The sequence below is a fragment of the Peromyscus eremicus genome, chromosome 19 (assembly GCF_949786415.1).
Source record: "Peromyscus eremicus chromosome 19, PerEre_H2_v1, whole genome shotgun sequence".
Taxonomy (NCBI): Eukaryota; Metazoa; Chordata; class Mammalia; order Rodentia; family Cricetidae; genus Peromyscus; species Peromyscus eremicus.
Genome location: NC_081435.1, coordinates 26,391,840 through 26,407,461, shown reverse-complemented (window position 1 = coordinate 26,407,461; position 15,622 = coordinate 26,391,840). Strand labels below are relative to the sequence as shown.

Below are 15,622 nucleotides of genomic sequence, written 5' to 3'. Positions count from 1 at the left end.
GTGCAAGAATGCCGTGAATATTATGTGGATAAGCATCCACTTTCTGATTGGGTTTAAGGCCCACTTGTCAGGATAGAACTCATGTCATAAACTGCAAACCTAACCAAGAAATGTGGCTGGGGATTTCATAGGCCACCCTTATTTTTCTAAATAGACATACTGCCTTCCAAATATTTATCTTTATATGCATGCCATAGTGCATCTTTCAGCCTTCATCAGTAGAGCTTCTTTTTGAAGTTAATAAAAGTTAATATAGAGATTTACAACTGCTCAAAGTGCAGAGAATAAGTAATGGTGAGTGCTTAGCCCTAAATGTAACATTATATGATAGCTTCTACCCCCAAGGCTCAGGGAAAATGTCAGAAAAAGGAACAGAAAGATTCTAAAAGCCATGAGGGGGCTGGGGAGCCAGACCAGAGCTGTGACGGGTTTCTCATAGCCCCTGCCAGGGACCAGGCATTAGTTTTGGTTTTCTCGAGCTTGCTGGAGCTGAGCAAGCAGTTCTCAGGAAGACCACAACTCAGGGACAGCCAATCAAGCAGGCTCCCTACAGGCTTCTGCTAGCTCAGCATGCACCCCAACAGCCTTCTGCTAGCTAAAGATAGCTTTCCCTACCCTGCCACTGGAAAGTCCCTAATCACTAGAGCCACCTACTAATCCTATGAACATTTTATTTAAACCCACCAATCAGCCCCCAGACTAATCTCTCCTCCCTGGAATTCCCCTAATCCTGCTTAAAAGGAGCCTGTGGGCTTCTCTCAGGGTCACCATTTGCTACTTTGTCAGATGGTTAGACCCCAAGGTGTTGGAAATTTTAATAAACACTCTTACTGATTGCATATGTGACTGGTGGTCTTTTAGGGTATCTCTCATGAACCCTAACAGCCAGATGTTGGAGACTCCCCTTCAAAGCAGTGTCTTCTGAATATGAAAAGCTCACTGTACTCACAAACTCATAGCAAATACAGTTTCCTGCACAAGATTAGACTAGTCAAAAATTCTAGCGAGAGTGAGGAGGGCCTATTGAATTCCCACCTCATAGCTGAGGAGCTATTCCCAGTTGATGGTGGGTGGGGATGAAACATTTGTTTAATTCAAGGATATGGCCTGCTATTAGTAGCCAATGCTTTAGTAGATGACTCAACATCCATGCATGTGTGAGCAACACTATCTGTACTCAGTGGGTTCTATTTTTAAGGTATTTGCTTGTTTGTTTTGAGACAAGGTTTCTCTGTATGGCCCTGGCTGTCCTGGAACTCATTTTGTAGATCAAGTTAGCCTTGAACTTAGAGATCTGCCTGCCTCTGCCTCCTGAGTTTAAAGACATGCATCACCACACCTGGTATGTGTTATTCCTCATGAATTATTTCTCAACCCCTTTATTCAGAGTTTTGAAGTTTTCATTGTCTTTCACCTCCTTGGCTAGGTCTGCCCTTAAGTATTTTATTTTCTTTGAGGCTATAGTGAACAGAAGTATGTTAATCTTTTTCAGCATGCTTGTTGGTGGTGTATAGAATAGCTATGTATTTTTGTAAGTCGATTTTGTATACTGCCATTTTGCTGAAACTGTTGATCATTTCCAGAAGTTTTCTGGGACCATGTATGTAATATCTTATCATCTGCAAATAGGGATACTTTGACTTCTTCTTTTTCTATTTGTATTCATTCAATTTCTTTTTGTCTTATTATTTTAGCTAGTGCTTCAAGCACTATATTTAAAAGGAGTGGAGATAGTGGACAGCTCTGTCTCATTCCTGGTTTGAATGGGATTGCTTCGAGTTTCTTCTTCATTTCAGATAATGTGTTGGCGTGGTCTGTTGGCAGTGCTGGGGATTAGATATAGAGCCTTTGTGTGCTAGGTGAGCACTCTGTCCCTATGCTACATCCCCAGGTCCTTCTTTATGATGGTATACTTTCAAGGTCATTATGTTTCATTATTCTATATTCTCTTATATAGTTGTCTTTAAAATAGTCTTGTTATTTAAGTTATAATGTTATATTTATTGGGTTAATTAAGGGATGTAATTTTTCCCCATCCATTTGCATTTGACTTTTCTTTATAATAGTTAAGAATATGACTCTCTTAGGCTTCACATTTCTTGGCCTTGGTTTTTAATTCATAAAGCACTTGACATGAGCTTTATATATAACTGCTCTTGTTAGTCACTCTTATTTTTCATCACATTTACAGCTTCCATGTTTGTTATTTTTAAAGCTCCATTCTTGGCTTCTACTAAGTAGGAAAGGTTTTCTTTTTCTGACTGCAAAGTCATGCATTGTATTTTTATTTTTCTGGTCACTTCTGCAAAATGGCTAACACTCAACCTCACATTCACTATCTTTCTCCACATCCTAAATTATGTATGTTTCTCCCGATTCATGAATGCCGGGAATCAGGAGATTCCCTGAAGAGGTGAAGCTGCTTTCAGAACTGCTCTGGTAGAAGACAGATAGTGAATCTTCAAGAGAAGTTTCCTCCATTTTTCTTTTTGTGCATTTGGAAATATTCCCATTATAAGTTTGACTATTTGGGAGCAAGCACTGAAACTGCCTGGGTTCTGATTTAATGGTGCATAGCTATTTTTGTTAGTCTTTTCTAGGAACTAGTTCTATATTTTTCTTGTACTCAATGTCACTAATGATAAATCTATTTTCAGTTTGATTCTTACCTCTCTGTATACAACATGTTATTTCACTGGGTCAGTGGTATTCTTAAATTTCTTCATAATCAATTTGCTGATGCTTGTTTTACATCTTATTTTGTAGTCAACAGACTTTCTCATCAAAGGCCTTCTTTCAAATTCCTTAGAACTTAAACATCTATTTCCACTATTTCTTCAAAAGCAATTCTCAAGAGAGATTCCTTGGAACACACAGCTGTAAATGAGACATCTCCATCAAATTCCTACCCTCAGAGCTCAGGAAACCCCTGGAAGAGGAAACAGAAAGAGTGTAAGAGCCAGAGGGGATGGAGGACACCAAGAGAACAAGGCTCTCTGAATCAACTGAGCCAGGCTCATAGGAACTCAGAGACTGAAGCAGCAAGCACAAAGCCTACAAGATCTGTACAAGGTCCCCTATGTATATAATATAACTTTCAGCCAAGTATTTTTATGGGACTCCTGAGTATGTGAACAGGTGGGTCTCAGATTTTTGTGCCTGCTCTTGGGGCTCTTTTTCTTCTGTTTACCTTCTCTAGTCTTGATGTGATGGTTTTTGTTTTATCTTATTATATTTTGTTTTGTCATGTTTAGTTGATATATCTTAGAATCCTGTTCTTTTTTTAATGAGATACAAGAGGGAGGAAATAAAAAATATAGTTGGATGGGTACGGAATGAAATTAGATCTGGGGGGCTTGGGAGGGGTGAATATGATTAAAATGCATTATATAAATTCTTGAAGAAAAAAAAGCTACAATATAACTGAAAAATTTCTCCTCACTTTTTGTATTTTTCTTCTCCTAGTACATATTTTTTAAATGCAGTCTCATTCTTTTATCCTCTGTACATATTACCTTTTATTATATATCTTCATTTTTTCTAACTTCTAAAAGATTTACCAAAACAATCTTTTGATTGTCTCTTTAGCCTTTCCTATTATCTATCTCATTATCATTTATATTCAATAATATTAGTTTTAGGCCTAATATTTTACTTAAAATCATGTGTTCTTTTTATGTAACTTATTTCTTTCATTAAGTTCATTATTCTTTTTTTATTCAGTCAACAGTTACAATAGTTCAGATAACAACTGTAATAGTTTGTTTTTATGTAGGTATGATTTCTAGTGTTACTGAGTGTCAGTGGTATTAGTTCTTCCTTCTGACAAATACATATATGGAGGAGGTACATGTCTTTGTAGCTTAGATATGATTAATAAAAGGAGAGAAGATGTGCTTTAAGATGGAAAGATATAACCAGGTACCAGAGAACCCCAGTTAATTATTGCTGTCTCATAACTCCTTCATCAAGAAGTTCTTCGAGACTGGAGACATGATGCAGTAGGTAAGAGCACTTGATACACAAGCACGAGGAACTGAGTTGGGATCCAAACACCCATATAAAAAGCTGGTTATGGCTATGTGTACAGGTAACCCCATGCTGTGGGGATGAAGACATGTCTGGGTTCAGGGAAAGACACTGTCTTAAGGAATAAAGCAGAAAGTCATGGAGTACACCCAATACCAAAAGTCATAGAATACACTCTGGCTTCTGTAGATATGTACATGTGCACAACACACACACACACACACACACACACACACACACACACACACAAAACCTCTTCTGGTTTGGACCTCAACTACCATATATCTTTTTCAAAGAAAACAAACCTTATGGTTACTGTAAATTGTAACTCACCAACTATAGAGTTTGAGAGAAGAAAGAGGGAGAACAAATGCCCATCTAGTCAATCTATAATTATTTAATGTAGATCTTGACCTGCAACTTAAACTGTCACTTGTTTCCAGGACATAGGTATTGGTTGTCCAAAAGCAAAGGTAAGTAGTTTATTTTTAATTTGCCAGGCAACATATGTGATGAATTCTTCTCCTTCCCAGGCAGCAGCCACCACCAAGCCTTAGGATACCAGTCTCAGATAGCCTTCAGCTTCACTGAAATTTTCTTAGGGGTTTGTCATTATTTCATAAACTCTATAATATTTGACATATGGTTCTTTTGAACTAATATTGAAGTAAAGATTCTGTAATGCACACAAACTTGCCATATTGACAAGAACCAGATTTGATATTAACTTTCCTCTGTTGTTTCCTGCATTCTGACTTCTGGAACTTCGGTTTGGCCTATATAATAAAATGGCTGTTTTGTTGTCTTAAATTTTAGTGGATTTTTACTAAATACAGATTGGGAGATTATATAAAACTTTGAAGAGTATGTAATAATAGATAACTGTAATGTGTTTTGACTATTCCCCCACAAATTTTACCTTGTTCTGTGTTGTTGTTGTGTTCTTCGGTTAGTACCAGTTGACTGGTTTGTTTTTGTTTTAGTTTTTTATTTGCTTGTTTTGGTTGAGTTGTTTGGATTTTTTTTGAGACAGGACTTCTCTGTTTAGCACTGGCTGTCTTGGGACTCCCTCTGTAGACCAGCCTGGCCTCTAACTCACAGAGACCCACCTGCCTCTGCCTCCCAAGTGTGCCACCCTGCCGAGCCTGAATGATTTGTTTTTCAATAGGTCCCAACCTAATTGTATGCCATCTGCTAAAGTTGTATTAGAATGAATATGTTTCATTTCTAAAAGTTGTATTGGTTGTATTTTTACCCATCTACTTTTATTTTATTCTGAATTTTTGTTTCAAAATATTATTCATTTCCACAAGCATCTTAAACTATCTTATTTTGATTGATACTTTCAAAAACTACTGTCTTCTTTTTCCTTCCTCTTCTCACTTCTGTTTTCATCCTAGGTTACCTGAGTATGGCCAAGAATTAGGTCTTATAGTAATAATTTTGGGCTTTTACCTAACAGGTAATAGTACAGATGGTTTTGTTGAGCTTGTAAGCCTCATACTGCAGTACAGTCTGGAGGCCATGTCTGTGTTTTCTAGTGTCTAAATGCAAAATGCTGATGAATAGCTTCAAGAATCTTTTAGCAGTAGTTTTTCAACTTCATAATGGTAGATGCACTCTAGATTCTGACCCTAAGCAGTGACTGTAATTTTTATTCTGTCTTTCACAGAGAACATTTGGTTTTAGACAACAACCTTGTTAATAGAAGCCAATGCCAGATTCTCACCCTAAAGCTCAGAAATTCAAGGGTTTCATCACTGTCCACCATCTTAAGTCTCTGCTACATTTTTAACATTTATGTTTTCTAAGCATGTCACAGAAGCCTGGTACACAGAAGCATATGTTTATCCTATTGTCTTGACAAGGGAGTGTTTCTTATGTCACTTCTTAACATTAATTCAGTGTTATATCAACATAACAAATATCCACATAGTGTTTTTAGAAATCAATACACCTTGGGAGATTATATAAAACTTTGATTGAAGAGTATGCAAATTAGTCACATGCTTTGCAGATACTCAACTCTACAGAAAATATTTATATGGAAAGTTATATGTGGGTAGGTTCTGTGTCTAGCAATAAAACAAATTTCATCTATGCAGAAGAGAATAAAAAGTACACACATGAGGAAGTTATTTATTTATTTATTTATAGAAGCATTACATAAAACCAGATAGACCAATTCCATTTCTTATATATGTGTGTATATATTTCATTTCAACATATAAATCTATTTTAAATTGCATCTCTATTATATAGCTTATAAATATATAAATATGTATGCATAATAAATTTTAATGTTTTATACTTAATATCTATTTTTATACCTATAATTAAAACTTTAAGTAATTTCAATGTATTTTCCTTTATACTTAAAATGTTCCTCACAAATAAGCCTTTACAAGATAAAAGAAATTTGTGCTTGATTAAAACAACCTAATATATAGGGTTAAAATACTAATTTTAGTCAAAATGTGTTCTATGTGGATAATTCCATTGTTAAATACTAACCTAAACCCATTTGCTAAACAACAAAATAGATAATGATGTCATTGAGTTATAACTTATTTAAGTAAGTATCCAAAGCAAATTAAGTATGTAGAAGTAACAAGTATTTCTTAACAAGAAGTAAAAGAATTGGAAAAATAGAAAGTAATGGCTACTGGACTACCACAATATTGTCTCTTTAAGTATCCAGCATGGGATACTAAAGTTAGTGGAAGCTGAAGCATGGTATGTGTATAATTTCAAAGTATCTTCCTCTAAGTAATAGTTACAAATGGATAAATATTAGCTTTCAATGGAGAAGCTTGGCTAACACAATAAAGATTAGCATCACCTTCACACAACTGAACTTTGCACATTTTGTAGAGACAAATGTAGGAAGTTTTGTGTTTTATGTGTTTTACAATAAAAATACTATAGCTAGCTAGGCAGTGGTGGTGCACATCTTTAATCCCAACACTCAGGAGGCAGAGCCAGGCGGATCTCTGTGAGTTCCAGGACAGGCTCCAAAACTACACAGAGAAACCCTGTCTCAAAAAAAAACAAAACAAAAAAACTATAGCCAATGTTATGATATCTACATTGTGTGCTTGCTGATACTCTGATGCACTGGAGAGTGAGAAGAACATTTCTGTGGTATTCTTCCCAGTTGGTTCATAACCTCAATCTAATCATGAAAAATAGAAATAATCTCAAATTCAGAGGCATCTTCCCAATAACTGGAACCCTTCAAAAATGTTAAAGCCATGGAAGACTGGGCAGGGCTTGGAAACCATACATATTTTATAGATGGAGAACACATAACAACTAAATGCAGTGTGGGATCCTGATGTTTCTCTGTGACTTAAAACTTCCATTATAAATGTAGATTTACAGATGCCAAATTAAAGAGGCAACAGAGGCAGTTTGCCTAAGCCAGCTAGATAGTACTAATTTCTAAAGTACGTATCATGGCCTTTTTGTACATGATACTCTTCAAAGTTTTTGAGTTGTATTTCTGCATATTATTTCTGCATATGCATGTGTGTGTTTCTGATATTATTTGATGTTTTGGTAAGAGCAATTGTCCTAATGATTTACATTCTTTATCTTACTTTCTGATGGAGACTTGGACTTAATCTCAATTGATGTATAAAGTTCTGTCCAAATATAGATAGCTCACAGCCCATCTGAGTTGATAAAGAAATGTTCTTAGTTTTTAGTTTACCAGGTACAATTGTTATTCTTGTGGGAACTTGAAAGCAAATTTTTAAAAAATAGAGTAAATCTCTATTTAATCCAGCAGGTCTTAAACCATCTGTCAGTGACAACATTTTCACTGGCTTAAAGCAAAAATAAGGAAATCAGTATCTACAAACCCCTGTTTAAAGCTGCACTATTTATAATAACCAAGCTATAACATTACACTAAGTGCCTATCTATAAATAGATAAAGAAAAATTCACCACCATGGAGACCTTGCCTTGGAGGAGGTGGGAAAAGGGAGTGAGTTGGGGGGAAGGGTGGGGATGGGAGGAGGGAGGAGAGGAGGATCTGTGGTTTATATGTAAAATGAATAGAAAATTTCTTAATAATTAAAAAAAAGAAAAGAAAAATTGGCATAAATCTACAATGAGGCTTTATTCAGCCATCAAGAAGAACAAAATTATCTTCATTAGTAGGAAAGTGGATGGAACTGGTGATCACCATAATAAATAAGAAAGTTAAGTCTCACAAAGGTGACTTATCACATGTTCTCTCTTATATGTGGAATTTGGGGGGAAAGTTGTGAAAATAAAGATGAATGTAGAAGGGAAAAGAAGCGAAGGAGGAAGACAGTTGTAACAGAGAGTGATGAAGATGACCCAAGTACATTGTGTGCATGTAGAGAAATAGCAAAGCCCTATTACTCTGTACAATTAATAGACACTAATTTTTAAAGGGGGAATTGTCTGAGGTGGACCAGTCACTGGATTCCACAGGCAATCCCAGTCTTCTTATGGTCCAAATTAACAGTTCTTTTACTTTGTGATGGCATGTAAAGCAATATCAAAAGAAAATTATTTGCAAATTTTCCATTAAAGCATATTTTAACTTGAAAAGTAGTTTCTTTCACAAAATTGTTTCACTGTTTTTTTTTTTTGGTTTTTTGAGACAGGGTTTCTCTGTGTAGCTTTGCGCCTTTCCTGGAACTCACTTGGTAGCCCAGGCTGGCCTCGAACTCACAGAGATCCGCCTGGCTCTGCCTCCCAAGTGCTGGGATTAAAGGCGTGCGCCACCACCGCCTGGCTTGTTTAACTGTTTTATATTAAAATATGATTTACTTTATGAAATAATCATGATATAAAGTGATAGATTTTATTTCATTTAATGAGGATAAAAGTTGACAAATCTAGGTCTCCTCTCTATTGTGTCTGCTCATGTGTGTATATAAGTGTGAACATTGTGAAATATACTGAATGATCTTCTGATTTGTCCAAGATACTTACTTCACATGAACAGTATTATAACTCAACTCATGGACAATATTTAGAATTAATAAAAGAATTCATTATTTGTATTTACTTCATCTCTTCTCAAAATATCAAATAATATATTGAAGGTATTCATAGGTTTTAACATCTCTACCCTAAGAATTTAAAAAGTACCATTAAGGTTTAATATACTCCTGGCCACCAAATAGCCAGATGGTATCACCAGGTATCAGTCATAAATCTAAGAATGAAGACTATATCAGTGAAGAGGATATGGTATATTTAAGAAATATTTCTCTACACTCAGAATTCCAGATACAAATATCGTGCCTCAGCCAGGCATGGTGGCACACACTTTTAATCCCAGGGAGGCTGAGGCAAGTCTGAGTTCAAGGTCAGCCTGGTCTACAGAGTGAATTCCAGGACAGCCTGGACTACGCAGAGAAACCCTGTCTCAGAAAACAAACAAAAACAAATATTGTGCTTCTTGTATAAAAGGAACTAGGACATGATTCACTGAGTCTAAATTGATACACACATTTCTTAAAAGGAAAGGTTAAAAATGAAGCTACAACTTCATTAAAGCAAACTGACTTTCAAGACATAGTTAGTAGTACCATTAGCGTCCACAAACTACAATAACGTTTCAGAGTCAGTTTTTCTTTGACCTTAGAATGAGAGCACCTAGAAAAGCTTATGAGGGTTTAAAGCATATATTTTAAAAGTAGCCTAACATATTTCCCTACTCCACCTCATTTTATGCATAATTTATTAGAAATAGACCCTTTTCAACACTTACTATGTTATAGTGATAGCTCAGAGTGCTCAGAGAGAAAAGAGGCCTGCCATCTATCAGGTACTGCCTGAAAGTGCTTCTCTTAAGTCCATTTAACTGGTATTAATGAACTTCTTTTTTGTGCCTTTTTTTTGTTTTTCAAGACATGGTTTCTCTGGGTACATCTGGCTATCCTGGAACTCACTCTGGCTATCCCTGAACTCAGAGATCCACCTGCCTCTACCTCCAGAGTGCTGGGATTAAAGGCATGCACCACCGAGGCCCAGGCTCTGGTGCTTTTTTTTTTAAAATAATTTCTCTGTAAATTACAAAATAGTTTAAAATATAAAACTTCTACACCATTTAAAATAAAATGATTTAAAGTAAAATATTCTGGGGCTGGAGAGATGGCTCAGAGGTTAAGAGCACTGGCTGCCCTTCCAGAGGTCCTGAGTTCAATTCCCAGCAACCACATGGTGGCTCACAACCATCTGTAATGAGATCTGGTGCCCTCTTCTGGCCTGCAGACAAACATGCTGTATACATAATAAATAAATAAATCTTAAAAAAAATTCTATAGCCAATTAACTATAGCAAAAAGTATCATGTTTATATCCTAACCCACCCTTAGTTCCCTATATTCAAATAACTACTCTCTGATAAGGCAAGGATATCTATACATGAAAGAGAGTTGAAACCTGCCTAAGACCCCAAATAACCCTTAAGAAGATATAACTAATAATTCTGGAGAATATTTCTTGACTGGAGTCTAGCTTTATAACTGCTCCTGCATTTACAAATAAATAAAATCCTTTTATAAAATCTTCATCTTTTCTGTCACTGTAAGGATCATCATTTACTGGACATTTTTATGATTATAAATGATGGGTGCAAGTTGATTCAGAGATTATCTCTATTTGTCAGGTACAAAAAATAGAAATTTCTGAATAATAAACTATGTCTCTGCCAAAAATTTTTGGAGACAGGGTCTTACTGTATAGTTCTGGCTGGCCTTGAACTCACAGAGATCCACTTGACTCTACCTCCTGAGTGCTGGAATTAGAGGAGTGCACCACCACTCTCAGGCAAACTCAATTCTTAATCAGAGCTGAGAACTAGTTCTCTTCCCTATGCATAAATAGCTTTCTACTGGAAGATGATTTAAAAGTAAAATAACCAACTCTTCCTATGGAACTAAGTATTCCTCAGGCCAGGGTCAGTGAACTTTCATGGGTAACATGAAAAGTGGTTCATTCGTTTCTTGCCTAGCACACAAGAGAGGGAAAGGCAGAATTTATACACAAAGTAACATTTCTTTAACAGAATTCCAAATGCATAAATAATCTAGGAATCAGGAAACTTGCTTTTTACTAAGCTAAGCCTAAATCTGAGTTTCCTGTTTTCACCAAACTAGGCACTCCTGTTTCCGCCAGAGATGCAGTCTACTCCCGTCCTTGTTTCAGTGAGGATGGTAGCTCTTTGACGATGGACTATAACACCATGTTTCTATTCTCTCGTGCGGGCTGTCAGTCAGAATTACATATAGTCATCACCTATCCGGGCACGGCCCTCTGAACCCCGAGGCCGATTTCTTTTAGAATCTGGAGGCAAACTGGAATCACCCTCTGTTTTCGCCTCTCCAGGGGAATGGGGAAAAGGGAAATTGGGCATAAATCGCTTAAGAAAACGGAACTCGCTGTTGCCCGTTCCAGTGGCTGAGCACATATCATACGGGCAAGGCTGGGATAAGGAACCATTGCCTCTTCCTTGCACCAAATTGTTAGGGAAATTACAGTCATCGTAGAAGTGCTCCTGAATCGTGAATTTGTCTCTGTGTTTAATCTTCTGGTAGAGGTGTATAACAAAGATCACAGTGACAGAGAAGAGAAAAAGAAAAGAAAGCACAGCCAGAGAAATGACCAAATACTTTGTGGTTGGATTTACCTTTCTAGAATGCTTGGATGGATCCTGGAACTGCAAGTAAGGCTCTGAAAAGCCATCTACCAGCAGGATGTTGAGTGAGGCAGTAGTGGAGAGGGCTGGTTGGCCATGATCCTGAACAAGAATGATCAGTTTCTGCATCATAGGGTCTCTCTCAGTTATCTGCCTCAGTGTACGTATTTCCCCGTTTTGTCTCTGAACAGAAAATAACCCAAGGTCAGTGGCTTTAAGGAGATGGTATGAAAGCCAAGAATTCTGCCCCGAGTCACCATCAACAGCCACGACTTTGGTCACCAGGTAACCTGCCTCTGCAGACCTGGGCACCAGGTCATTGCAGGGCAAACTGCCATTCTGCAGTGGGTACAAGATCATCGGACGATTGTCATTGTCATCGAGGACAACCACTCTGACAGTAGCTTGGCTACTCAGGGACAGAAAACCCCCATCCGTTGCCTTGACCACAAATTGAAAATCTTGGATGGCCTCATAATCCATCGTTCTCAGTGCATAGAGCTTTCCGTTGTCTGAATTTATAGAGATGTAAGCAAAGACTGACAGATCTCCACTCTTTGGAGGCAGCAGCGAGTATGTTACCTGGGCGTTTTCACCCACGTCTAGGTCCTCAGCGTGGACTTTGCCAATAAAAATGGCAGGGCTGTTGTTTTCGCGAACAGTCAAGATGTAGGAGTCCTCCTGAAAGACCGGAGGATTGTCATTTATGTCCGATATTAGCACTTCAATCACAGTCTCTGTGGACAGGTTGGGTGGTCCAGTATCCATAGCAACGAGGGTGATGTTGTAGCTGGAGACATCCTCCCTATCCAAGCTTCTGTCAGTGACCAGCGAGTAAGAATTCCGGAATGTGTGTTTGACTACAAAGGGCAAGTCTTCTCTGAGGAAGCAGGTGATTTTTCCTCCAACTCTCACATCCCGATCTCGGATAGTGAAGAGGGCCACTACAGTCTGGAGCGGAGAGTCCTCAGGAAGAGGGCTAGACACTGAGGAGACTGTCACTTCCGGAGGATTGTCATTTACATCCACCACTTCCACCAAGACTTTGCTGTGGGCAGAAAGGCCCCCTCCATCCGTAGCTTGAATGTCAATGTCATATGTTTCTATGGTTTCAAAATCTAGGGGCCCTCGGAGTCGTACCTCTCCAGTTTGCGAGTCGACAAGAAACGTCTGGAGAACTGCTTCCGGATTTTCAGCTAAAGAGTAAGTTATCTGCTTGTTGGTGCCCTCATCCAGGTCCGTGGCAGTCACCATCACCACTAAAGAGCCGTTGTCGCTGTTCTCTGGCACCTGAGCGCGGTACACCAGACGAGAGAACTGGGGCACGTGGTCATTGACGTCCAGGACAACCACTCGAATGTTGGCAGTGCCAGACTTGGGAGGGGACCCGCCATCCACCGCTGTAATGGTCAAGTTGACTTCAGGCTGCTCCTCTCTATCCAGGGGATTATCCAGCACAAGTTCCGCATATTTGGGCCCATGGCTTCGGAAGCGTGTGTGCAGGTGGAAATAGGCGTTTGTACTCAGGGTGTAGTTTTGGAGACCATTGAGTCCCACGTCCAGATCCTGGGCGCTCTGCAGTGGAAAACGTGAGCCCAAAGGGGTGCTCTCGGGAATCTTTAAAAGAGGCTCCTTGTTTAGAAAAACTGGGGCATTGTCATTGATATCAAATACTCTGACTTCCACACGGAAGGACTGCAGAGGCTCTGCCAGAACAATTTCAAAGTGCAGCACGCATGGGTCAGCTTTGCCACAGAGTGCCTCGCGATCTAGTTTCTCCTTGACGAACAAATCTCCGGTCTTGCGGTGGAGCCGGAAATGCAACTTGTTGCCCTCGGCAACCAGCCGCGCCCCGCGCTCTGCCAGCTTCCCCACCTCCAGCCCCAGGTCCTTAGCCACGTTAGCCACAAATGAGCCGCTCTCCATCTCCTCCGCCACCGAATAGCGGATGGTGGCCGCGCCTCCCACAGACACACACCAGAGAAGGAGAAGAGATCCCACCTGCCTGTTCTGCCAAGGTTTTCTGCGCACAGCTGCCATCATTCCTCACAAGTGCACTCCCGGAAGCTGCCGCCAGCTCTGGGGTACTCTGGCTTTCACTTTTGCCAACAGGTTGCACAAAACACCAGCTTTGCTATTACTTGCCTCTAACCGCAGCGCCACCAAAGGCTGGCTCCTGCAGCCAGGTAAGCTGTTTTGCACTTGAAAGACAATCTGCATTGAGTAACTTAATTCCCCAGGCCATTAAATGTATTAATAGGTATGTGCTCATTCTGGAGAGTCAAGCAGAGGTTGGAAGTTTGTTGCTACAGCAACCGTAGACTCCCTGTTAATTCCCTTTCAGGAAAAAAAAGTCCTTGGGAATTGAGGAGCCAAGGAGGATACGCGCTCACGCTGAGATCACTATCTATCGGCTGGGGCCAGTGCAGCAATGAACAAACAGCACGAGTTAAAGCTACATGTCCACAGTCCACAGAGACCACAAAAAAGGAGAACGGATCCTGCGCAGTCCTCTGAAGCCCAAACGAGACACGTGGGGTGATGAGGTGGAAAGGACAGGGCTGTGGATATGGAAGGATAGAAGGAGAGGAAACAGAAAAGAAAAGCGAGCAGGCAGGTATTCTTCAGAAACCTGGGGTCCAGTAGGAACACACCTCTTGGTTTGCAGAAATCCATTGTTTAGCCCAGAGGAAGCGCCTGACTGCTTGTCTCTTAGGATTATTGGTCAGGCAGTAATATTGATCAGGCATGGTTTCCATGAACTAGCATTGTGATTTACATGCAATAGTCAATGTAATCTTGCAGCAACCCTATAAGAAAGGCAATATTTTTGTCTTTAAAGATGAGGAAACTGACAGGAGAGATTTTGTAAATAGAAATATTTATACACTAAATGTGTAGTTTTTGGGTCAGTCAAAACTATATTTATAAAACTACATATTTAGTGAATATATTGCTCTGTTTCCTGGGTAACATAGTGGATAAATCAAGCAAACAGAAATATAGGACTTTAGATTCCAAAATAGGAAAATGAGATCTGATCCTCCTCTCCCTGAATTTTTTTTAAACAGAAGAATAAACTAAGGTCCTGGGCCCTGGGGTTGTAGTTCAATGGTACAGCCCTGCCTAACATGCACAAGGCCTGGGGCTCATCCCCAGTGCTATAAACAAACAAACAATCAGAAAGACCAAAGGTCCCAAATGATGGAACATTAAATTAAAACGGTCTCTTACTGATTATCAGAAGTATTCCATTTCCCATTTGTACTTAGCATTTGAAAACCTAGATGCTGTACAACCGACTGCTGTCATTTAAGAGAAGTCTAAACCTATTTCTCAGTGGAGGCAAAGTGAATGAAAGAAGAAAGCACACAAAATTTTAAGCTGAGCATGGTGGAGCGTGACTGTAATTCTAGCATTTAGGAGGCAGAAACAAGAGGACCAGAGCTACAAAGCCAGCACTGGCTGCTTGCTGTACATAGTGATTTCAAGGTCATCCCAGGGTACATTAAAGCCTGTCTCAAAAAATAAAAAAAATACAAAATGTTAATATTCTAACATCATTAACAGTCCCTTTGATCTCTATCAGGTATCTTAACACCTGGTGCAAATGTACACCCCTAAATTCTTTTTCTTTCTCCTCTCCTTAAAACTCTATATAAACTATGTGCTAGAGGATCCTTTGACACTAGTTTCTTGACTATTTATCTGAATATGAAATTGATGGTGTTCATTCATTTCCATTATCGCCAGAAATCCTGCTGTTTCTAAATTAAGTTGCATTTACTGATAATTTCATTTACTAACAATGAAAACTACATATCCCAGGAAACATGGGAACATCATTAAGAAGCTAGTATAAAGAACATGTGATTTGTGACTTAGTGTTGGGTGATTTAGGAGAG

The 15,622-nt window shown here is 38.9% G+C and overlaps 1 protein-coding gene across 1 annotated transcript; it reads right to left on the bottom strand.

Moving 5' to 3' along the window:
* Positions 1-8,809: 8,809 nt before the first annotated feature.
* On the bottom strand, positions 8,810-13,757 carry Pcdhb1 (protocadherin beta 1). Its single transcript, XM_059246201.1, has one exon. It carries the CDS (start codon positions 13,755-13,757, stop codon positions 11,301-11,303), a length of 2,457 nt encoding a protein of 818 aa, XP_059102184.1. The 3' UTR covers positions 8,810-11,300.
* Between the last annotated feature and the right edge of the window lie 1,865 nt (positions 13,758-15,622).